At 40.0% G+C, this 25,000-nt stretch overlaps 2 protein-coding genes across 2 annotated transcripts; one reads left to right on the top strand and one right to left on the bottom strand.

The window, feature by feature from the left end:
• The first annotated feature begins 2,617 nt into the window (after window positions 1-2,617).
• Window positions 2,618-4,684, top strand: LOC594088 (uncharacterized protein C6orf203 homolog). Its single transcript, XM_793538.5, has 3 exons — window positions 2,618-3,438; window positions 3,746-3,818; window positions 4,165-4,684. Exons 1-3 carry the CDS (start codon window positions 2,951-2,953, stop codon window positions 4,345-4,347), a joined length of 744 nt encoding a protein of 247 aa, XP_798631.3. The 5' UTR covers window positions 2,618-2,950; the 3' UTR covers window positions 4,348-4,684.
• A 4,211-nt stretch (window positions 4,685-8,895) lies between these two features.
• Window positions 8,896-17,581, bottom strand: LOC594069 (DNA helicase B; the record flags this gene model as incomplete). Its single annotated transcript, XM_793520.5, is given in 9 exon segments — window positions 8,896-10,425; window positions 10,856-11,419; window positions 11,791-11,842; window positions 12,314-12,523; window positions 13,754-13,912; window positions 14,496-14,871; window positions 15,400-15,484; window positions 16,161-16,340; window positions 17,171-17,581. Coding segments are annotated over 9 exon segments (3,233 nt in total), but the record flags the coding sequence as incomplete, so codon positions are not given.
• Between the last annotated feature and the right edge of the window lie 7,419 nt (window positions 17,582-25,000).

The following is a 25,000-nucleotide window of genomic DNA, read 5'->3' as shown; positions in this document are numbered from 1 at the left end:
GTCTTCGTTTTTATTTCGGGGTGGGATATCTAGCCCTCGTAGCAACAAGGGGGTCTGATATAATGATAAACACAGAACAAACACATGAAAAATACGGAATGTAAACATAAATTTGAATGCAGGTTCAATAAAAAATAATCATTGATTAATTCATTCGAGACATGGTAAATTCAAAGCAAACACAGAAAATAAATGTAATAGTTATTCGAGTCGATATATACATGCTTAAAGGTTCACACACGAAATATAGATAATCAATTAATTTCAATAACCAAACCATAATAAAAAGAAAGAAAATACAACAAAGGGAACACATAGAACGAAAATTAAGGCTGATGTAAGTTGTCATGAAACAAGATAGATAATTATAGAACAAACACATCATAATATACATATCACCTGTCAATTCATCATACACATTGAGAACAGGAATATATTGTTGTGTTTTTTGTTTTGTTTTTGTGAAAAAGCATTATATATTGTCATCCTATATGCTCACTGTCTCCCACGAGTTTGAAATAGTGTCTTATTGTCGGGGTCATCTCGTAGGAGAGGTTGGTAATCATAAAGCATATATGCATTGTCTTACTGTCACGTTCTAAATCTGTCTTTTTTTCGGTCGAGGTGGTTTCCTTGTAAAATATATCGTCTTGTCACCAAAGATTAGCCAATCAGTTAAGGGGGGGGGGATATTTCACACAAGGGGGACAAATAACGATAGGATTACGTGTGTGTTATGTTTCCCTTTTTTGTCACCACTGGAGCGGGGGAAATATATTAGCTAGATTATGGGGATGTTTTTATATAATTATCAAAGCTAAAAGAAAATAAAGGCCTATACTTTTAAAAAGACACAATATAGGGGACACTACCGTTTGCTTAATGCCTTACGATCGCAAAATCGTATCTTATTTGACTTAAAATCTTGAAAATATTACTTCCTTACATTATTATGAGGAGGAAAAAAATCGTGCAATATTGTATATTTACGAAAAGTTTGAATATTGTATATAATCTAACTCCCACAACCAGGGGCGTCCCCAAATGGGTGTGGGGGTGCGACACCCCCGCCTGTCAGGATATTGTCCGGAAAAGGAGGAAGAAAGAGAAAAAGAGGAAGGATAGGAAAGAAAGGAAAAGAAAGAAAAGGAAGAAAAGGAGCAAAAGAAGAAGAAAAAAGAGAAAAAGAAAACAAAAGAAACAGGGGATGAAAGAGAGAGAGAGAGGGGGGGGGGGATAAGAGCCTGAGAGAAAGGGGGTGAGTAAGAAAGAGGGGGTATGTTTGGTGGAGTCGTCACGTCGAGGGAGCAAGAAAGATACTCATAGATATACTATAATGTCTGGCTATACACCATTATCTCGGGCACATGTAGCGGGAGGCGGGCACATCTACAGGGAGGTGATTGTTAGACAACGTAAAACACGTAGAATCCAAAGAAAATCCATGAAAAGAAGATAAATTGATATTTGTGAAACTCATTTGTATCTTAGGAGCTTTATTATATTCATGACATGTCGGAAATTCGGGTTGTATGCCTCAATACATTTCCCCTATCTCGGGCCCATGTAGCGGGAGGCGGGCACATCTACAGGGAGGTGGTTGTTTGACAACGTAAAACACGTAGAATCCAAAGAAAATCCATGAAAAGAAGATAAATTGATATTTGTGAAACTCAATTGTATCTTAGGAAGCTTTATTATATCCATGACATGACGGAAATTTAATATACAACACTAGTTGTATGCCTCACTACATTTCCCCTATCTCGGGCACATGTAGCGGGAGGCGGGCACATCTACAGGGAGGTGCATGTTTTGATAACTTAAAACACGTAAAATCCAACGAAAATCAATGAAAAGAAGATAAATTGATATTTATGAAACTCATTTGTATCTTAGGAAGCTTTATTATATTCATGACATGTCGGAAATTCAATATACAGCACTAAGTTGTATGCCTTACTACATATCCCCTATCTCGGGCACATGTAGCGGGAGGCGGGCACATCTACAGGGAGGTGGTTGTTTGACAACGTAAAACACGTAGAATCCAAAGAAAATCCATGAAAAGAAGATAAATTGATACTTGTAAAACTCATATATAAGGGAGCTTTAATGTTTCATCCGTGAACTCTCGGATATTGAATATAGAATACTATTTTATTACACTAACTCGATCCCTATCTCGATCGGGCACATGTAGAGATATAGGCGGGCACATCTACAGGCAGGGCTAGGTGGTTTAGCCGACGACCGAGTTGGTCACTTGTTTTTTGGAGTTAAAAAACGACCAAAAGAATCGCCAATTTTGTATAAACTGTTTCAAAAATGTATCAAAATCCACACTAAATAAATTTACTTAACACTCAAACACTTCTACCTCATAATCACGGACAATACAACTGTATAATCATGGTAAGATTTTGCCCTGATTTGTGTTGCACGTATTACCTTCATTGAACAGTCATGACCCCAATTCTGCACGTACGTACGTACGATCGTACGCGCGCAGTCAAGAACATCAATATTCATGACTTGACAAGACGTCACTGATATGCATATTCATTGACCTCCTTGTAGATGTGCCCGATTAGAGGCTACCATCGTGTATGGTAAGCCATTTCGGGTTAAGGTTTTAAACGATTACCACCGGTGAATTTTAAGCCGATAAAGAGAAATAAACGCTACGCTACAATTTGCAGGATATCTTTATTCATTGCATAAGTTCCGTAATGTATATAGCTGTGTTCCATTTTTTTGGAGGAATTGTGAAAAACCCTAGTTGCTTCTAGACGACTATATACCATAATAATTCTGAAATCAGTCGCTCTCGCGAATATCCACCGGAAAACAATAGACTTTGTCGCCTGACGCTTCGGCGCAGATTATTGTAGTGCAGCGCATCGTCGCCGTCGTGAGCAGTTCAGTTGCAGATTGAATTGAAGTTGGCATGGCAGCTTTTCTTTATCAGTTATCATCTCTCGTATTCAAGGGGAAATCACCGTTTCTATTATTTCCACTCAACTACAAACTTGTTAACTTTCACTCCATGTTCTCTGCACGTTCTACTGCTAAATTGTTGCCTTCCCAAATGAAAGGGCAATGCAGAAAACTTGAGAAGAGTGCTCCAACAAAACACAACAATATCGCCTGGACTGACCAACATCAATTTTTGGCAGTTGAACATTCAGCATTTCAAAACCAGTGTGTGTGCTATTATTCAAAGAAGACGAAGTCAAAACAAAAACCTGTCAAGAGAGGTGTGGACTCAGATGATGAAACTGACGATGAGGAGGAGAAGGTTGACAGCGACGTTGATGATTCTGAAGAAGAAGATGAGATTGATGGTGCCAAGAAAGACTGGAAAGATTTGAAGATGAATGTTCCATCTTTGAGGATAGATGCTGTCTTGAGCTCTGGTCTTGGAGTATCTAGAAAGTAAGCTTCATAAAATTGTATTAAATTTAAAGATATATATTTTTACATTAATTGGACTTGGATGGTTTTACATGTACTTCACATTTTTGATATTTGATTTGATGACTGGTAATAAAAGTGATAACAATCCTGGATAGATTAACATACTCTGCTCTTTTTATTTCATGAATTGTTATTCAAGTTCATCTGCCCATAGTATTTTGGATTTTTTTCTCCCCCTTTTATAGAATATAACTAACGACAAAAAAAAGATGAAAAATCATATTCATTTTTTGTAAACATGCAAATCCGATGTTTGTATCCCCAGGAAAATTGAGGAAGCATTTCTCAAAGCTAAACTGCGACACAACGGCAAGAAAGTGATGAAAAAGAGTCGACAGGTAAGTTTAACAGACATTTTTTTTTTTTTTTCTTCAAACGTTGTGTCTCCATTGTATTGTAATTTTTTTTAATAAAGTGGGATTCTGAATAATAATGATGAAATGAACGTTGAATATGCATTGTTAAACACTCAGAAGATGAATTTTTCTTTTGAAAATAACTGAAAGATATACATCAACAATAAGTAAATACATTCTTTGGAAGAAAATCCTTGCCCATAATTATACACATGTATGCTGTTAAACACACAAAACGTTTTATCAGCAACGATTGTCCCAAGATAGTCCCAAGAGATTTGAGTTATGCAAAGCTAACTGTATATCATAATAATCGTTTCTCTTTCAGGTACAAGAAGGAGATGTCTTGGATGTCGTGAAAGAAGACCGCATCACCAACAAAGAAGGAAAACTCATCATGCTCGTGATGAGGGTGGAGATGAAGAAAATCAAAGAAGAGAAAACACCATCAGATAGGACGCCTGTAAAGCTACGTAGGTGGAAGCACTTAGAACTACCTAGAGAAAAGTGATTCATCTGTGTTGCTTTGTATCTTTTTAGCAGTAACTGATTTTCATTTTAAACTCCCTGGCATCTACCATACAGTTTTCTTACTATTCTTGTAGACAATCACAGCCCCATAGACCTTCCAGCTTTCATTAGATGTTGTATTTTTTCCTTCTGAAACCTTCATGTCATCCCTGCATGGTTGTAACTGTCCCAGATTATCCAATTCTATATTTTATCTAATATTTTACCCTTCTACTGTACTTGGGTGTCAAAATAAGTGTTGTGAATTCTAAAGATAGTATTCATGGAACCATATTTTATCCAGCTCAACAATTAAACAATATTTTTCTGCCTGGAAACTTGTCTCAAAGATTTATTTGTGATGTAATTTGAAAACTTGGTTGCACTATAAAGCCAGGGAAATATATATTTATAACTTTAAAAAAAATTGTTTTGTCAAGTCATATTAACTCTTAATTATGAAAGATAGAATGCAGGTACCAAGTAATGATATATGCTGTTAAGTATAAAGTAAATTAAAGAAATCCTTAGTGGGTCAGGAATGTCACAAACTCTCAAGATGACAGATAGAGACGTGTACATGTATTCAAACTGCACAACTTCCAACAATTTAGAAATAGAATAAGCCTACATGATGCCTTTTATAGAAAATTATATTTTGAGAAATGTCTGTATTTGGGATATTATGGTCTTGTTCATCTGTAAATAGTTTATTGTGTATTGTTGGAAAGAGGAGAGAAGTCTTACGTAGCCCATTTCCATAAACTACATGTAGGAAGGCAGAAAATACTGTCAGTCTTATTTTGTATTCAGTATTATGCCCCACCCCACAGTATCGAGGAAAAAATGAATAGATTATAATGATTGATGAAGTAATTTTGTTTTATATTATTTTAGTATGGATCAAGAAGAAATAATCAAAAATTATTGACTTTTCTACCTTCATTATAACATTTACATGTATGTGTGTGGATGTGCTCACTTTGAGCTGTATTTCTGATGGAATAAATTGAACTATATATACAGTAGGTATATCACTCTATTGCTGTATTGTTTATTCCTCCTAAAAATAATTGAATCATGAGGCCAGTTTTTTCAAAATGTCATACCTATAAGTCTAAGTTTGTGAACATGATCAAGCCATCCCGTCAAAAATATACAGTTACAGTTTGCCTGGATTCTGCGATTTGTAGTTCAGTCAGGCCTGATAATTTCCCCGATTTAAATTGGTTTCCTGATTTTCTCCTGATTTTTACTTCTTCTTGGAAGACACATGAAGTTCTGATTTGCGTGTGTACTTCTAATTATATATATGATTATACAGAAAGAAATTGTCTTGATATAAATGTACCGGTAGGAAAATCTGGTCTAAAACAATCAATTTTTAGAGTTCTCTGCATAAGTCGACTAGTAGGTCGGCAAACAAAAGATAGTTCGATTTATGCTAAATTCAACATAGAAAGTGTAACACACATTTTGCATAGTTTGGAAAAAAAAATATTGATTTAACTTAGGGAAATGATAAAATACACAGAAAAGGGAGTGGCAAAATTATACCTTGCTAAAGTTGCTATAATAACAAAGAGTTTGTATTGATGAGTTTCTTACAAAGTTCCACTGTACACACTTTACACTGTTCATTTGTGAGGACAAATGTCACAAACTGAGAAGAAGCAGAAAAACAAGTAAATTGGGTAATAAATCAATATACAGCTTATTTATTTGAGAAGAACATAATCTTGACATTACAAATGCTTAGTACAGGTGGGTGAAAAAAAGAGGTCAACAAATATTATCATTAAGTTGAAAACACTTGGTCATTGTCCAATTCTTGTTTGAGGGATTTCCCTTGAGGCTGTACTGAATACATACATGTATGTGGGTAGCTTGCTACCTTAACTTAATGTCAGGAAAAGAAGAATAAATACATTTAGAAAAATGAAAGACGAGAGATACATGCACTGTTCAACTATACAAATTAGAAAGACAAGAGTTATCCTACCTACATGTACATAGCAATTCAAAAGTTGGAAATGTTTAAAATGTTTGGAAACATCAAATTCCAATAATTCACAATTTAGGGGGGAAATCATCTTTTCAGATTTTGTTTGCATTTCAGTTTCACAGATATATTTAATCTTTCTATCCTCCTTCAAAGTAACTTGTCATCAACGAAAAGTTTCAATTTGTCTTTGATGGCTAAAGTACTATCAGATAAAGTGTGTTTAAGGTAAATATTGCAAGGAGTTCATTGGTTTATTGTAGTGCTGTAGTCAAACCTTTAACCGTCCGGTATCCGACCGCCCATGGCGGATTCTGTTTTCAATTGGACGGTTTCGTTTTCCCGTTTTTTTTATTTTTTTATTTTTTTATAATTTTTTTAAAGTTTCGATTTATGCCCCTCCACCTGGCACTATGCTGGCAATGTCTCCCAGCTCATTAATCTGTGTGTTGACGCACCACTCTGAAACTAGAACAACACTCCAATTTGTCTGTCATCTTGGTTTGAAAGTGTAGTTTATAATAATAATTCATCCAACTTTTACACAGGGCGTACCACAAGGTTCTATCCTCGGTCCTCTACTGTTTTTAATTTACATTAATGACCTTACACATTCTTCTAAAAACGACATTGTTACTTTTATTTGTGACAAGTTCATCAACACAAATCGACGCCTTCAAATGCACCTCGCAGTTAAATTAAAGTCCTTCCCGCTTTTTCACACGGGCCTGGCTTGCTGCCGACAAAGTCGTTTAATCGAAAACCGTCCGGTTTTGACTGGCGGTTAAACGGAATTGGAGATATCTGTGATGTTACAGCATTGCTCTTTCTTCCATACTTCTTGAATGAAATTTCAGATGAATAATGAATTAAGCCATGAATGTGATTCAAATTGTAATCTAAGCATGACAAATTCAAATATATATTAGTAGTTACTCAAAGCTCAAAATAAAATACATGTATCAAAATCTACAGAAAATTATATCGACAAAAAATGAAATGTACAAAAACATAAGATTGCAAGAATTATTTCAAACGAAGACACAAATATTTCTAAAACAGAATTGGCTCTTCATGACATTAAAGCTTGCCTATTATAGCAACAAGTAATAAGTGCAAGGTGAATTTGAAGTAACAGAGAAGCCCTGTGTATCATACATGGTATATAAATTTGTTATCAGTAAAAGACGGTGATTTTCAAAATGAACATTCGTTATACGTACATACATGTAAAAATGGTCTGTTGATACATTAATAGCAAAATATACATATAGTTCAAAGTTACTGTAATCACATGATAGTGTAAATATTATTAAAAGAAAATTTTGCCCCCATACTGTACAAGTGTGTCCAAGATAACTATTGCAAATGCATTGATATACCACAGTAACTGCAGCAATATCTACATGTACATATTGCTGCAACAGGAATCAACATTATACACAATTAAGGCTTCATGATTACACATTACTTTTGGGTCCCTGCTGAAATTCAGGTACCATTTCACAAGATATATAAGTTGGCAGGCCGGTATCAATAAGAATTTTACAGAAAGGGATTTAGAACTTTGATCTAAAAAGCATGTTGTGACAAATTTTTACATTCCTGAATACATTTGAGCATCTCTTAGTATGTTAATTGCTGTTCACAGTAATACAAGTATTACTATTATTAAAATACCTGGACACATCAAAGTGTATCAAAGTTTAAAAATACAGTTACTCAATGATATGTAGATAAACTAGTATCTACAATTTCACTTAAATGAACTGATATACCACATCAAATTCAAACAGAGAATCAATATCTGTTAATATTTATTTCATGATTGAAATAATCATTGTTTCAAATTCATTGGTACTTCCATTCATTTGAATATTGGAAAGGGTATGATACATTTTGGGGCTGAAAAACATATCCATCCAAATTATATATTGGCAACATCAAATTAAATATGAAAAACACTGGTTGAACTATTCCTTTACAAAAAAATTGTATTTCTTTCCCAATCGCATACATGTACATGAACATACAATAAGGAAACAAATAAATAACACATTTAAATGAAAATAAAAACATTAACTTATCTTTAAATGGGATAATATTCAATTTTCATTTTGTCTGAAACTTTCCAATAAATATCCTTACAATCAAAGAAAGAGTAATTATGCATAATCACATAATTTTAAAATGTACTAAACATGTTAAATAGCAGCCACTAAATAAAAGGCTTCTTACTTAGCCTTGAGTAATTATAGCCAATATAAGCACACAAATATATCATAGCCTTGCCTTTGAATTTGTAACAGGAGTTACAGAACATCATTGAATTCATATGAGCTTTGGTATAATAGCATTGCAACATTCACAGGTGAAAAATCAAAAGTCTCAAAACAAATAACATTAAATTGATATATATGTAGTAATTGAGACTGTGGCAGTTAACGCTATTCCTGATCTACAATAAACTGCAGTGATATTTGCAGGGTGGAATTTCTTCATCTATAACACATTTTTTGTTCAACAAGCAGAATACTTGTTAATCTATTGCACACTATGCATTACAGCAGTGTTTGTCACAATTTCCAGAATGACTAATAGGTAAATGTCTACTTATACAGTCGAACCCATGACCACCTCTCTAATCTCCATAAAGGCTGCCTGTGTATAATGCCTATGTATTTCATCTCCCTTGAGAAAGAAATGTGTGTTGTAGAATCTGTCTAGAAAGGCCACCTGCCTAAAGTGGTCACTTTTTCTATCGGCCTTGGGTGACCTTAATAGACAGTTTTAATGTTAGTTTTGCAAACTGCGATGGCTTCAGGAAAGAAAGCAAGGATGATCAACAGTGATCACTCCCAATTTTCTACCAACTTCCAATCTAATGTGGATGATGGAAAATAAATTGTGACATTTCCTCATCTTCATCATCATCTTCAAATGCATTATCCTGAACATCACCACCACCACCACCACCATCCTCATCATCATCATCATTACCATCTGAAGGGTAGTCACCTGTGCCTAGACAAGGACTTGAGCCACTGGAAGAGAAGGCAGTTTCATCCGATGAGATGGAGCAATCAGTCTCATCATCATCATCTTTCAGGTATTCTTCCAGACCTCTGAAAAGAGGATGAACCTCAAGGGCAGAAGGGGGCTGTAAGAGAAATTGGGACAGTTCTTGATCATTGCTGTCCTCGAATGGACACTCTTCTTTACACTCATTTGACTTTCTGCTAGGGGATGATGGCAGTTCCTCGCTTTCTTGACTGTAAATCCGCCGCACATTTTTATATCTTCCTACAAGTAGGCCTGGGACACAGATCAGGGTTTCTTGACTGTTTCCAACGGATTGCTGCTTTGGCTGTACCTTGGAGGTGTTTTCTTGTACATCCTTGAGCTTTGGAACCCTTAGGTTTTGATCTTTCTCCACACCCTGTGGGGATTTAGAGAGGACTGATTTCAATACAGCATAAGATATCAAAGCCAGACTTTTCAGGGGTGCTCTGGAGTCACTGGGCGATCTGAATCCTTCAGACAACTCCTTTCCATCCATCTTCCCTCTGGAACCTCTGAATGGCTCATTGTGGTTCTCTTTGCCATAGCCATGAACTGTCTCTGGTGATCCCTGCCCATCAGCAGGAAGTGTCTCGACCTTAACGCCCTTGGACATATTTTGATCATCTTTATTTTTGTTTTCTCTTGCAAGTTTCAAGCGTTTGCGAGAAAACGTGAAACCCGACTTGCGACTGGGCACGACAGGGGTACTTTCTTCCTTGGGTAGGATGGAAGTGAAAAGTAAATCTCCTTCACGCTGTTGTGGCGATGATGTCCCCTTGGCTTGTTCTGCTCCATTACTATCAGATACTTGATCCTTGTCCAGATGATCCTGCTCTGCGACAGCCATGGGACTCACTGCAAGAGATGGTTTCGATGTACAAGACTTTTTCTCGGGTACCTCTGAATCCATTGTAACAGTGCTATCACCTCCCTGCAGACATGGCACATCTTGGTTGACAGGAACAGTGTTCTTTACTTTCCGCTTCCTGGAGAGCTTCCCTCTGTTTGGCTTGGCTGTTCAGTGAAACAATGGATGAAAGACAAAACGAGCATGAGAGACAAGTCCTGAATAGTAGTGTCTACTAGTTGAATACAAAAGTACAAGAGAGGTTCACCATCTAACCATCTTGTTCAGTGGTTTGGCACCAAATTTCAAACTATTCTTCTGTTCAGTACCATCAAGTGCCATTGCCTAGTATAATGCACCTTCACTAATTCAAATAGGATTTGATTCATGTAAAACTCGCTAATTGACTACCCCTATCCCAAAGAATATACCCTAATGGGTGCCATCATTCTAATGCATCAAAGTAATTTAAGCAGTTTCTACTTGTCTTGTTGCCAACCCTGATCAAGCCCACAAAAAGAGCACCTACGATTCTATAGGAACCCATATTCTGGAATGATATATCTTGACACATGCTTTTGAAGATGCCATCCTTACCTTTGACTTCTAAAGGAGTATCTACTGTTGCCAGTGTTTTACTTCCAGGAAGACCTGCAGCCAATGACGTACATCCAGGAGACACTACTGCTGATGCCTCGTATCCAGAAGGGGCTACCAGTGATGTCTCACATCCAGGAGAGGCTAATGCTAATGCCTTACATCCAGAAGAGGCTGGTGATGATGCCTTACATGCAGGCAGATCTGGAGCCAACGATGTACATCCAGGAAGGTCAGCTGCTGATAGAGTGCATCCAGGAACTGGAACAGCTCTTTTAGGGGCAGTAAGGCTGCCACATTTTAGAATCTCATTCAGTCTAGCTAGCGATTGCACTGGAGTAGCACTTGAGATAGATGGTGTAGTGCATGTAGATTTGTTCGCTTCATCTATAAATGAATGCACTGGAGTAGCACTGGAGGTCGATGGCCCATTGGATACGGATTTGTTGACAGGCACTTCTCGCCTTCCCCATGGGCTCTGCTGGTGTGGACTTCGTACAGGAGTAGCTGGATTTGAACTAGACGGTAGATGGAAAGGTGATCCCCTTACAGGCTGTTCTTGTGCTGGAGGAAAAAGAAAGACAAAGTGTTCTCACTATCTTCAAAGCTAATGCTCACTACCTAAACAGTTGTATTCATTTATACATGCTAAAGGGAAGTATTGCTTACTTTTGATGTAGGTATTACTGGGACAGTATTCCAAGCTGTATCCAGACAAATATCCTCTAAAGACAACTATCTCAGTATAACTATATTGCCTTACCCCTAAATTAATACGATATTTCTCAAAGATATAATTGAACTTCTATCAGTAATATCACTGGCTTAAATCCATTGCAGATTATTTATAAGGTACAATAAAATGCAACTTTTTAGTATTGGGTAAAAAGGGCTGGTTCCAGTTTACTTTTCATAAAGAAAGAAGGGGTAGGTACCTCTCTTGGAGCTAATGACGTTTCTTGGTACTGCAAGATTGGGTCTTGAGATCTGAAAGGAATCAATCATTGAAAGGACTTACAAATCAGTCGATCAAAGCAGAAATGCAGTGAACAGAGGGATAAAAACAAAGAATGTATTGGTATAAATTAGTACAATATGGAAATAAACCAAATGCATTCACATAGCAACTAGCTTTGGGCATATTTCTCCTTGAAAAGCTCCAAAAGTACACTGAGCTACTGGTAAACTCATTTTAATGTAAGACCAAAAACTTTTGCATTATGAAACTTTAATGGTTCTAAAGAGATGTTCATGCCGTGAAGTTTCGGGAATTAAAAACATTGAGAGTTGCGTCACTTGTTAATTCATTTCATGAATCTGAACTACTTGCAACATCCATAAACATGTTTAGAGGGCCAAACATTCTGGTTTTACAGTAATTTGCAGCAGTTTTCTGAAGGGGGTTTGTTACTTCACATCTGAAAGGGCTCTAACTGATCATGGAGGAGGAGTTCTTACCAGGAGTTCACAAAGGTTCTCTCCGAGGAACCTTGCCAGACTGGTTTGTCTTGGTCTAGGATTGGTTTTCACAACCTTTTGCAGGCGGGCCGGTGTCCCCACGATGATGCATCCCTTGCACCCCCTGGTGATGGCCGTGTAGAGGTGCTGCCAAGTCTCGTAGAAAGAGTTTGGGCTTATCACGTACACAATGTAGTCTACCTCGGAGCCCTGGAGTTCGAGTGAGAAGAGGAGAGAGGTAAGGGGGATGGTTAGAAGAATGGATAAGAAAAAGTGTATAGAGAACCAGAAACTTCATGAATTTTTGAAATGTTACTAATCGATCCAGCACAATCTTTGCATCCTTTTAACCTAGGGCCTATGGAAACGAGGGGTTCCTGTATGATCGCCTGGAGGGTTAAGAGAATTCAGAAGTCCATGGATAATATAATTGGCCCATTTTAGAAGTTAGACAGGTTGTGTCTAGTGGGTATTAGTTACCAGACTATGGATCACAAGGTACGGGTTCAGATCCCTACAAGAGAACAATGTCCTTTGGCAGGATATCAATCTACATGTGTCACTCTCCATCGAGGTGAAGTGCATGGGTACCAGGTATGAAGAAATTCCTTGATTTTTTTAGTACCTTATCATGACAGCTCAGATAAACCAGGGTAATAAGAAAATACTTTGCATTACGGACAGTAGAGTAAATTTAGATAGTAGCTATAATATGATGATGGTGGTGGTTATTTTACCTGACTGCTAAAAAAGCAAGTAAGCAACCAGATGGCTGACGGCTTTAGGTCCTCTCCGAGGGACCTGGTAATAAGGATTAATGCCTTACCAAAGGGCACTAGCACATCGACTTGGTTTTGAACCCGGGTCACCGGATTACAAGACCAACTGCTCTACCGACTGAGCTATCGCGCCTCCTCATCCTCAAATGCATCTTATTGTAATAATTATAATAATAATTTTGATGAGGGATAATTCTAAAACTCTCATATCCACCACACAAGGTGCTCAAGGCGCTCCAGAATTAACTGTAGTTAGGCTATAGCTAATTTTGGTGCTCACAGCATTTAACATTTAAGGAACTAATCTTTTACCAATACTACCCATTAAGCACCCGAGTGGAGAGTGACAAATGTAGATCGATGTCTTGCCAAACGGTACTTTATAGTGCCAGCCTCGTCTGGACTCGAACCCAAAACCTTTCCATCTCCTGCCAGTGTTTTTAAAGACAATCCACGGTAATGTTTGTGCGCACCTTAGTTTTGCAGGGCCAGCTGATCATGTATTTACTATGCATATATACCATGAGCTCTCGGCATCGTACATGGTGAATACATAACAAGCTGGCCCTAAGCAGTTAAGGTGCACACAAACATCCCTGTGGAACATTCTTAAACCACTCAACAATGACACCTCTTCATATTATTGGTATTTTGATCTTACCTGGTAGGTGTTGATGGTCCTAGCCCAAGCATATCGGATCTTGGACCTGCTCCTCATCTCCTTGAAGTTCACATCGAATAGAGTACCTTCTTCTTCATCCATTGACTGGAGAGTGGCGATCTCCTTTTTCTTCCCGTCATTCTCCACCACTTCTCTCAACTGAGGACATTGAAGATTTAAAAAAATAAAAAAAATTATTTGACAAGCAAACAAACTAATTAGTGTCCATTCTCTCAAAGATTTGTTTACTTATAATCACTGTTTGTTTATATAGAAATTGCTAGGTCATGATCAAGTATTTATCCATCTTCTAATGAAAAAGTATCATCTAATCTTATTAATCATGGCAAAGATTCACCAACAGATTTCCCAGCTGGAGTTCATGTTGTATCGGCTTTGTTCTTGCATAAAATCATGATTACATCAAAGATAACATTTCTTCCTCTTGACTTACTTGACTTATGCCGTCCACGCAGGCCAGGGGCCTCGTGATGGCTTCTGTATAGTGGTGGTATGCCAAGTATTTCTGTCTGCAGCTTGTCTTGATGCATCTGTCAGCCTGTCAATTTTATGTCAATTTTATAGGCATTTGACAGATAATTATAAATCACAACCATAAACAATATCATTTCTGACTGTCATACAGTAAAAGTGGGCTGTTTCAAAGTGCTTTTATCTATCAGGCATTATGCTCATGATCCCATGTGTAACCTCATTCAGAACATTGTTTCCCTTCACTTACATTTTTAATGAAGAAAGTATCTCCATTGCTGATGTGATAAGTTTCTTTGCCCTTCTTTTCCTTCTTCTTGCTCGGGCCTGCCTGACCCTCTCTTTGTTTCTGGTTGTCCACCTTGAACTCGCTCCCTCCTGCATCTCCCTCTCTTTGGACCTCATTCCCTTCTGCCTCTCCCTCTCTTTGGACCTTGCTCCCTTCTGCCTCTAGCTTCTTCTTGTCCTTGTCCTTGGGGTTGCTTCGTCCTAAGATCCTGATGGTGGAGTTTTTCCTAGCGCAGATCTTGTCTCCGATGTGATGACTATGATGTCGACCTGGCATGAATGTGTCATGCCCTGCGTAGTACTTACAGCATACTTTGTTGATGTTCTCAACATCGACGCTGGGAATATCAACCAAAAGAAATGCAAACATTTCAATCATAACAAATGCATGCGGTGTTCTTCAAGCATTTTCTTAGGAAAAAATTACCCTTTTCAATGTTGTCAGCATTTTTATCCAGATCTTATCATTATATTTACTTCATATGGAGGAATAATTAATTCCAATGGAGTTTAATTTCAGCAGAATCTTTGGCAATATCTAAAACAAGTATTGAATCACATTTGTTTTCAGAGCATAAAACATTACTAGTATTTGTACATTTTCAGATGACTTAATTCATTCTGTTATCATATGTAATTTATTCCTTCACTACGCATCGGCACTTCAAAATAATCAACTACACTGATGCCAAGTCATACATTACCACTGACTGTACATAGACTTTAATATAAGACGATCAGGAACAAAACTTTGTTTGACTCAAGTTGCAAGAAAAATGGCAGAGAAGCCTGCATTTTCAATCAGAGACTAGATCTGAAGAATCAAGAACATAAATGAGATATACAAGGTCTCTGCCGAATCTTACTTTTTGAAGGCCACAATCTGGGACTTTTTGTGATCTTGGAGCTGGCGCTTGGTCCTTATCAGTCTGTCCAGAATTTGTTGTTGACCTAAATATTACCAAGCAAAAAAAAAATCACTTTAGAGAGAAGGTTGACTTCTGGACAGGACAAAACATATTTTGAGTGTTTACATTCTTTTCATGTTAGTGTGGAAGGATATCACCAAAAAAAAATGTCCCATGAAATGTTTTTTTTTCTTGAAAAAACTTTTTATAGGGAATACTCAAAATAAAATGACATATGGCTAAAATGCTCGGACTAAATATTCAAACAAATCCACCATGCAAAGAGCTCAAGGCACTCCAATATTACCCTGGCTCTGCTAGGCTACAGATTTAGGTGCTCATGTCATTAAAAAAATTCCTTCCTACTGGTACCCATTTAACGCCTGGGTGGAAAGTGGCAAATGCACATTAATGTTACGGGACTTGAATCATGAACCATGTGATCCACAGTTGAATCCCAACCTGGCCCTAACATTATTTGGCAAGACGTTAATCCACAGTTGTCACTCTCCATCCAGGTGTAAATGGGTACCCAATATGCTAGGGCGCTACATATTTGGACCTTCGACTATGGCTGGGGACTGGGGTAACAATTGAAGTGACACTATATAAGAAGCTACCATTATTATCCTTTTCATCATCATCATCATCATCATCATTAGTACTACTACTACTATGAAGTCTACTCCTATTATCATTATCCTAGACTGTATACTCACCTTTGCCAGCCTCACAGTTTGAGGTGTCAATCATTTCAAACCTGTCAGGCTCATAGAGAAGGTCGCTCTTTCTCTCTTCAGCGATCTTACGTGCGTTCTTAACGATGAGTCTGCCGCCCTTGTCAGTCCGGTGATTCTTCTCCAGGGTCTGGATGAAGCTAAGATTGGTAGTCTGGGAAACTGGAGAGAGAAACAAGTATGAAGTTCCTAATAAATCTTCTAAAAGATGCTATGGACTGTAAAGCATGCAACAAATCCACTTCTTTGATATTTTTGAACTCCAAGGAAATCCAGATGAGTTTTAAATAAAATGCATTAACACAGTCAAATCTGTGAGTTAAGACCATCCAAGAAAAATGAAAAGTGGCCACTGTAGACAAGAGGCCTATCTAAACAGGTTCTTCAACATATGCATACCGGTAGCTGTCAACATCTTGAATTTTCAATTAGTAACATTTAAGTAAAACTGAATATCATGTGCATGAAGCGCACATCTATGTCAGACCTGTCAACCTCTGGAGTTCATAAACTGTATTCTTTTATCCCAAAAGTTGTATTTTACTGACAAAAATTGAATTAAAAAAAAAAACACAGATCAATGCCTTTTACAGCTCCTACATACAGGAAGAATTTTGTTTATGGATCATTGGTTGAATAAGGTAGATTTCGTAATGACTGGACTGGTGTTTTCAATGAACATCCTTAAATTGCCCATGTGAGATGCTTGTAGGATACTTTACAGGACAGAATGGGCATTTTGCCATTATAATGGCACACACACACACACAAAATAAAAAATCATATTTTTTTTTTTATTTTTTTAATTTGTAACTTGGTAACGAGGGTGGGAAATTCGTAACAATTACGATTTTTTTCGTAACAGTTGGCAGCTATGCATATGTTTGCTCATAGAAGAAGGCAATTTAGCTGACCACTTAAGACCAGTAGCCTTTTTATAAAGGTGGTCACTAAGACATATTTTACGATACTCAACAAAATAAATTGAATACCGGCTTTGATGATATCTTTGAGAAAGTTTCCTGGGTCGATGGACGGGAGTTGATGTGGGTCACCCAAGAAGATGACCTTCTTTAGGCTGTGGCCCAGAAGTGTACTCAAGACTTCTGACAAGATGGAGATGGGAACTAAACTGCATTCATCCACGACTAGGATCTCCACCTTGTCGTAGATGAATTCCTCGGGATTGGACTTGCGGGCGGTGCCCAGGACACTGTGCAGGGTCTTCGCTTTCATCCCGGTGCGCCTCTTAAGTATGGAGGCTGCACGGCCAGTAGGGGCTGTCAGAAGTATCACAGGACTTTCCCGGTCCTCATCCTTTTCCTCATAATTACCCTCCTTCTCCTCTTTCGTACCCTCAGAACAAACCGCCTGCTCACCATCCTGCATCTTTTTACTTGGTTCTTGAGGGAAAGTCAAGATTACATACTGTCAACATGCATCAAATAGGTATCACACCTTCATCTTTATTGTTAAAGGTATTACAAAGTTTGGTAAATTTTGAAAATTAGCTGGATAGTGATTCTTTACAATTTTGATATATTTGGATGCCCCTAAGGATGTATTATAAGCACTAACAAATTTAGCCCCTAAAACACTTCTGCTTTAGAGAAAAATTGAATAAAAAAATTTACCCGTGCTCCCGGTAAATTTTGATAAATTTTAAAATCGCCTTCGGCCATATGACGGTAGCTGCGACAATAAAAATCTCAAATTTTTTTATAGCTAAATTAATATATTGACCCTGAGAGGGCGCTATACAACATAAAGAGTTTATTATTTACAATTTCATCACTTTAAACTTGATTTCAACCGCGACAACGATCACTGAATATTGTAGGATTGCATATGCTCCCAATATGTTCATTTGAACCAAGTTCATGACCCCATACCAAAACTTTGTATTACCTTTAAGGTATATATAACCAGAATTAGTTAACATTCAATTTTTGCACTTGCTGTAACTTGTAGCATTATTTTTAAAAAACAATTTAATAAGTGGATTCAAACATGTTAATGCAGAAAATGGGATGTGTTTAGAGTTGCACAGGCAACACCTTCATGATTTAAATCCATGCACAATTTCACACTACAAGTATTATCAAAGTCATTTTACACAATTCTTTCTGTTGATATAATTTGTTGTCTGCTGTTATGATGTAATTTTGCTACAATAATTATTTGCTTTCTTAACTTAAATCGTCATACCATTATTACTCACATTTTGATTTGTTACAGTTGTTCCCATCAATAGGATTTTAAACATTTGTATGTTTTTTTTACTATAATAAATAACTACAAATATCGCAATCTGTATTGCCGCGCAATGCGAATGTATCCCCCAGCAGTGGCAGCGATTTTGTGTCATCCTTACAGTATGTTCGAGGGAGGGACAAAGTTCCCCTCTCCCCTCCCTGAAACAAAAGGACGACGTAGAGAGGTCGCCACTAGTGGCTCGGACTATTGTCTAGACTAAAAGCAACACTACCTAAACAATGTGTGTGTAGATTAGAGTATAATGCATCTCTGTAAAAAATTGAAAGAAATCTGTCAAGAAATGTGGCAGTTAGAGCACACAAAAGACAGCCACCAAAATATGGCTTTTTACACTATAAAAGACGGAACACTAGAGGCAGCATCACCAAAATCAATAGGCTCGTACATTATACCGAGATACACCTTTGTTCAAAAATTGAACAAAATCCCAAGAGAAATGTTGCCTATAGAGTGCACACAAACCATCCAAAAAAATATGGCCTTTAACCCTTTAGAAGACGAACACTGAGGGCAGCATCACCAAAAGATATAGGTGTGTAGATACTAATACCAAGATACACCTCCAAACAAAATTTGAAAGAAATCCGTCAATGAATGTGGCAGTTACAGCGCATGCAAGAATATGATGCTGCTGAATCCAAAGTACCCCACCTGCATACTGCCTGGGGCTACAATTATATATCAGAGCTGGTGGTAAAAGGGTGTACACACATTACACTGCTCTTTGCACTCTTCTCAAACATGACTACCCCCCCCCCCCCCCCCCCGTACACACAGGTGTAATCATATCAGCTGGTGGTAAAAGAGTGTCCTGCACCCACGTCACACAGCTCTCTACACTCTTCTCAAACATGACAACCCCCCCCCCCTACACACAAGTGTAATCTTCAGTCAGCTGGTGGTAAAAGGATGAACATGCACCCACGTCACACAGCTCTCTACACTCTTCTCAAACATGACAACCCCCCCCCCCCCCTTCTACACACATGTTTAATCTTCAATCAGCTGGTGGAAAAAGGGTGTACATGCACCCACGTCACACAGCTCTTTACACTCTTCTAAAACATGACAACCCCCCCCCCTACACACAAGCGTAATCTTCAGTCAGCTGGTGGTAAAAGGATGAACATGCACCCACGTCACACAGCTCTCTACACTCTTCTCAAACATGACAACCCCCCCCCCCCCTTCTACACACATGTTTAATCTTCAATCAGCTGGTGGAAAAAGGGTGTACATGCACCCACGTTACACAGCTCTTTACACTCTTCTAAAACATGACAACTCCCCCCCCCCCCCTTCTACACACATGTTTAATCTTCAATCAGCTGGTGGAAAAAGGGTGTACATGGACCCACGTCACACAGCTTTCTGCACTCTTCTCAAACATGACTACCCCCCGCCCCACCCCCCCCCCCCCCCCCCCTACACACAAGTGTAATCTTATATCAGCTGGTGGTAAAACGGGTGTTAGAAACCCACATCACACAGCTCTCTGCACTCTTCTCAAACATGACACCCCCCCCCCTCTTAACACAAGTGTAATCTTATATCAGCTGGTGTTAAAAGGGTGTTATGAACCCATATCACACAGCACTCTGCACTCTTCTCAAACATGACAACCCCCCACCCCCCCCCCTTTACACACAAATGTTATCTTATATCAGCTGGTGGTAAAAGGGTGTTATGAACCCATATCACACAGCTCTCTGCACTCTTCTCAAACATGACACCCTCCCCCCCCCCCCTTTACACACAAGTGTTATCTTATATCAGCTGGTGGTAAAAGGGTGTTATGAACCCACATCACACAGCTCTCTGCACTCTTCTCAAATATGACACCCCCCCACCCCCTACACACAAGTGTAATCTTATATCAGCTAGTGGTAAAAGGTGTTATGAACCCACATCACACAGCTCTCTGCACTCTTCTCAAACATGGAACCCGCCCCCCCCCCCCCCCCTACACACAAGTGTAATCTTATATCAGCTGGTGGTAAAAGGGTGTTATGAACCCACATCACACAACTCTCTGCAATTTTCTTAAACATGACAACCCCTCCCCCCACACACAAGTGTAATCTTATATCAGCTGGTGGAAAAAGTGTGTACATGCACCAACGTCACACAGCTCTTTACACTCTTCTAAAATATGGCAACAATTCCCTCCCCCCCCCCTACACACAAGTGTAATCTTATATCAGCTAGTGGTTTAAAGATGTACATGCACCCACATCACACAGCTCTCTGCACTCTTCTCAAACATGACACCCCGCCCCCCCCCCCCCCCCTCTACACACAAGTGATATCTTATATCAGCTGGTGGTAAAAGGGTGTACATGCACCCACTTCACACAGCTCTTTACACTCTTCTAAAACATGACAACAACCCCCTCCCCCCCTACAAACAAGTGTAATCTTGAATCAGCCGGTGGTAAAAGGATGAACGTGCACCCAAGTCACACAACTCTCTGCACTCTTCTCAAACATGACAACCAATCCCCCCCCCCCTACACACAAGTGTAATCTTATATCAGCTGGTGGTAAAAGGGTGTTATAAACCCATATCACACAGCTCTCTGCACTCTTCTCAAACATGACACCCCCCCCCCCTCCCCTCTACACAAAAGTATTATCTTGTATCAGCTGGTGGTAAAAGGGTGAAGATGCACACACATCGCACAACTCTCTGCACTCTTCTCAAACATGACAACCCCCCCCCCCCCCCATTCTACAAACAAGTGTTATTTTCAATCAGCTGTTGGTAAAAGGGTGTTATGAACCCACATCACAGAGCTCTCTGCACTCTTCTCAAACATGACAACCCCCCCCCCCCCCCCCCCCCGCCTACACACAAGTGTAATCTTATATCAGCTGGTGGTAAAAGGGTGTCATGCACCCAAATCACACAGCTCTCTGCACGCTTCTCAAACATGACAACAACAAACTCCCCTCCTTTACACAAGTGTAAGCATATATCCGCTGGCCGTAAAAGGATGAACATGCACCCACGTCACACAGCTCTCTGCACTCTTCTCAAACATGACACCCCCCCCCCCTTTACACACAAGTGTTATCTTATATCAGCTGGTGGTAAAAGGGTGTTATGAACCCACATCACACAGCTCTCTGCACTCTTCTCAAACATGACACCCCCCCCCCCCCTACAAACAAGTGTAATCTTATATCAGCTAGTGGTAAAATGGTGTTATGAACCCACATCACACAGCTCTCTGCAATCTTCTCAAACATGAAACCCGCCCCCCCCCCCTACCCACAAGTGTTATCTTGTATCAGCTGGTGGTAAAAGGGTGCTATGAACCCACATCACACAGCTCTCTGCACTCTTCTAAAACATGACAACAACCCCCTCCCCCCCCCCCCCCTACACACAAATGTAAGCATATATCAGCTGCTGGTAAAAGGATGAACGTGCACCCACATTACACACCTCTCTACATTCTTCTCAAACATGACAACCCCCCCCCCCCTTCTACACACAAGTGTAATCTTATATCAGCTGGTGGTAAAAGGGTGTTATGAACCCACATCACACAGCTCTCTGCACTCTTCTCAAACCTCCCCTCCTACACACAAGTGTAAGCATATATCAGCTGGCGGTTAAAGGGTGTACATGCACCCACATCACACAGCTCTCTGCACTCTTCTCAAACATGACACCCCCCCCCCCCCCTATACACAAGTGTTATCTTATATCAGCTTGTGGTAAAAGGGTGTTATGAACCCACATCACACAACTCTCTGCAATCTTCTCAAACCTCCCCTCCTACACACAAGTGTAAGCATATATCAGCTGGCGGTTATAGGGTGTATATGCACCCACATCACACAGCTCTCTGCACTCTTCTCAAACATGACAACCCCCCACCCCCCCCCCTTTACACACAAGTGTTATCTTGTATCAAATGGTGGTAAAAGGGTGTTATGAAGCCACATCACACAGCTCTCTGCACTCTTCTCAAACATGACACCCCCCCCCCCCCTCTACACACAAGTGTTATCTTGTATCAGCTGGTGGTAAAAGGGTAAAGATGCACCCACGTCACACAGCTCTCTAAACTCTTCTCAAACATGACAACCCCCCCCCCTTACACACAAGTGCAATCTTATATCAGCTGGTGGTAAAAGGGTGTTATGAACCCACATCACACAGCTCTCTGTACTCTTCTCAAACATGACAACCCCCCCCCCCCTTCACACAAGTGTAATCTTATATCAGCTGGTGGTAAAAGGGTGTTATGAACCCACATCACACAGCTCTCTGCACTCTTCTCAAACATGACACCCCCACCCCCCTCTACACACAAGTGTTATCTTGTATCAGCTGGTGGTAAAAGGGTGAAGATGCACCCACGTCACACAGCTCTCTGCACTCTTCTCAAACCTCCCCTCCTACACACAAGTGTAAGCATATATCAGCTGGTGGTAAAAGGGTTTTATGAACCCACATCACACAGCTCTCTGCACTCTTCTCAAACATGACAACCCTCCCCCCCCCCCCTACACACAAGTGTAATCTTATATCAGCTGGTGGTAAAAGGGTGTTATGAACCCACATCACACAACTCTCTGCAATCTTCTTAAACATGACAACCCCTCCCCCCACACACAAGTGTAATCTTATATCAGCTGGTGGAAAAAGGGTGTACATGCACCAACGTCACACAGCTTTTTACACTCTTCTAAAACATGGCAACAACCCCCTCCCCCCCCCCTCCTACACACAAGTGTTATCTTGTATCAGCTGGTGGTTAAAGGGTGTTATGAACCCACATCAAACAGCTCTCTGCACTCTTCTCAACATGACACCCCCCCCCCCCAACACACAAGTGTAATCTTATATTAGCTAGTGGTAAAAGGGTGAAGATGCACCCACGTCACACAGCTCTCTGCACTCTTCTCAAACATGACAACCCCTCCCCCCTACACACAAGTGTAATCTGATATCAGCTGGTGGTGAAAGGGTGTTATGAACCCACATCACACAGCTCTCTGCACTCTTCTCAAACCTCCCCTCCTACACACAAGTGTAAGCATATATCAGCTGGTGGTAAAAGGGTTTTATGAACCCACATCACACAGCTCTCTGCACTCTTCTCAAATATGACAACCCCCCCCCCCCCCCTACACACAAGTGTAATCTTATATCAGCTGGTGGTAAAAGGGTGTTATGAACCCACATCACACAACTCTCTGCAATTTTCTTAAACATGACAACCCCTCCCCCCACACACAAGTGTAATCTTATATCAGCTGGTGGAAAAAGTGTGTACATGCACCAACGTCACACAGCTCTTTACACTCTTCTAAAATATGGCAACAATTCCCTCCCCCCCCCCCTCCTACACACAAGTGTTATCTTGTATGAACCCACATCACACAGCTCTCTGCACTCTTCTCAAACATGACACCCCCCCCCCCCCCCTCTACACACAAGTGTTATCTTGTATCAGCTGGTGGTAAATGGGTAAAGATGCACCCACGTCACACAGCTCTCTGCACTCTTCTCAAAAATGACAACCCCCCCCCCCCTTACACACAAGTGCAATCTTATATCAGCTGGTGGTAAAAGGGTGTTATGAACCCACATCACACAGCTCTCTGTACTCTTCTCAAACATGACAACCCCCCCCCCCCTTCACACAAGTGTAATCTTCAGTCAGCTGGTGGTAAAAGGATGAACATGCACCCACGTCACACAGCTCTCTACACTCTTCTCAAACATGACAACCCCCCCCCCCCTTCTACACACATGTTTATTCTTCAATCAGCTGGTGGAAAAAGGGTGTACATGCACCCACGTCACACAGCTCTTTACACTCTTCTAAAACATGACAACCCCCCCCCCCCCTACACACAAGTGTAATCTTCAGTCAGCTGGTGGTAAAAGGATGAACATGCACCCACGTCACACAGCTCTCTACACTCTTCTCAAACATGACAACCCCCCCCCCCCCCTTCTACACACATGTTTAATCTTCAATCAGCTGGTGGAAAAGGGTGTACATGCACCCACGTTACACAGCTCTTTACACTCTTCTAAAACATGACAACTCCCCCCCCCCCCCCCTTCTACACACATGTTTAATCTTCAATCAGCTGGTGGAAAAAGGGTGTACATGCACCCACGTCACACAGCTTTCTGCACTCTTCTCAAACATGACTACCCCCCGCCCCACCCCCCCCCCCCCGCCCCCTACACACAAGTGTAATCTTATATCAGCTGGTGGTAAAACGGGTGTTATAAACCCACATCACACAGCTCTCTGCACTCTTCTCAAACATGACACCCCCCCCCCCTCTTAACACAAGTGTAATCTTATATCAGCTGGTGTTAAAAGGGTGTTATGAACCCATATCACACAGCACTCTGCACTCTTCTCAAACATGACAACCCCCCACCCCCCCCCCCTTTACACACAAATGTTATCTTATATCAGCTGGTGGTAAAAGGGTGTTATGAACCCATATCACACAGCTCTCTGCACTCTTCTCAAACATGACACCCTCCCCCCCCCCCCCTT

This window comes from Strongylocentrotus purpuratus, unplaced genomic scaffold, assembly GCF_000002235.5.
Source record: "Strongylocentrotus purpuratus isolate Spur 01 unplaced genomic scaffold, Spur_5.0 spur5_contig_788, whole genome shotgun sequence".
Lineage (NCBI taxonomy): Eukaryota > Metazoa > Echinodermata > Echinoidea > Camarodonta > Strongylocentrotidae > Strongylocentrotus > Strongylocentrotus purpuratus.
The sequence above is the reverse complement of the archived record's forward strand: the minus strand, read 5'-3'. Positions and strand labels throughout refer to the sequence as shown.

Bases quoted from the DNA above. Each gene is read 5' to 3' on its own strand.
- LOC594088 (XM_793538.5), top strand. From the start codon at position 2,951: ATGGCAGCTTTTCTTTATCAGTTATCATCTCTCGTATTCAAGGGGAAA. The intron at 3,439-3,745 runs GTAAGCTTCATA...TTGTATCCCCAG, and splicing joins GGTCTTGGAGTATCTAGAAA to GAAAATTGAGGAAGCATTTC. The intron at 3,819-4,164 runs GTAAGTTTAACA...TTTCTCTTTCAG, and splicing joins TGATGAAAAAGAGTCGACAG to GTACAAGAAGGAGATGTCTT.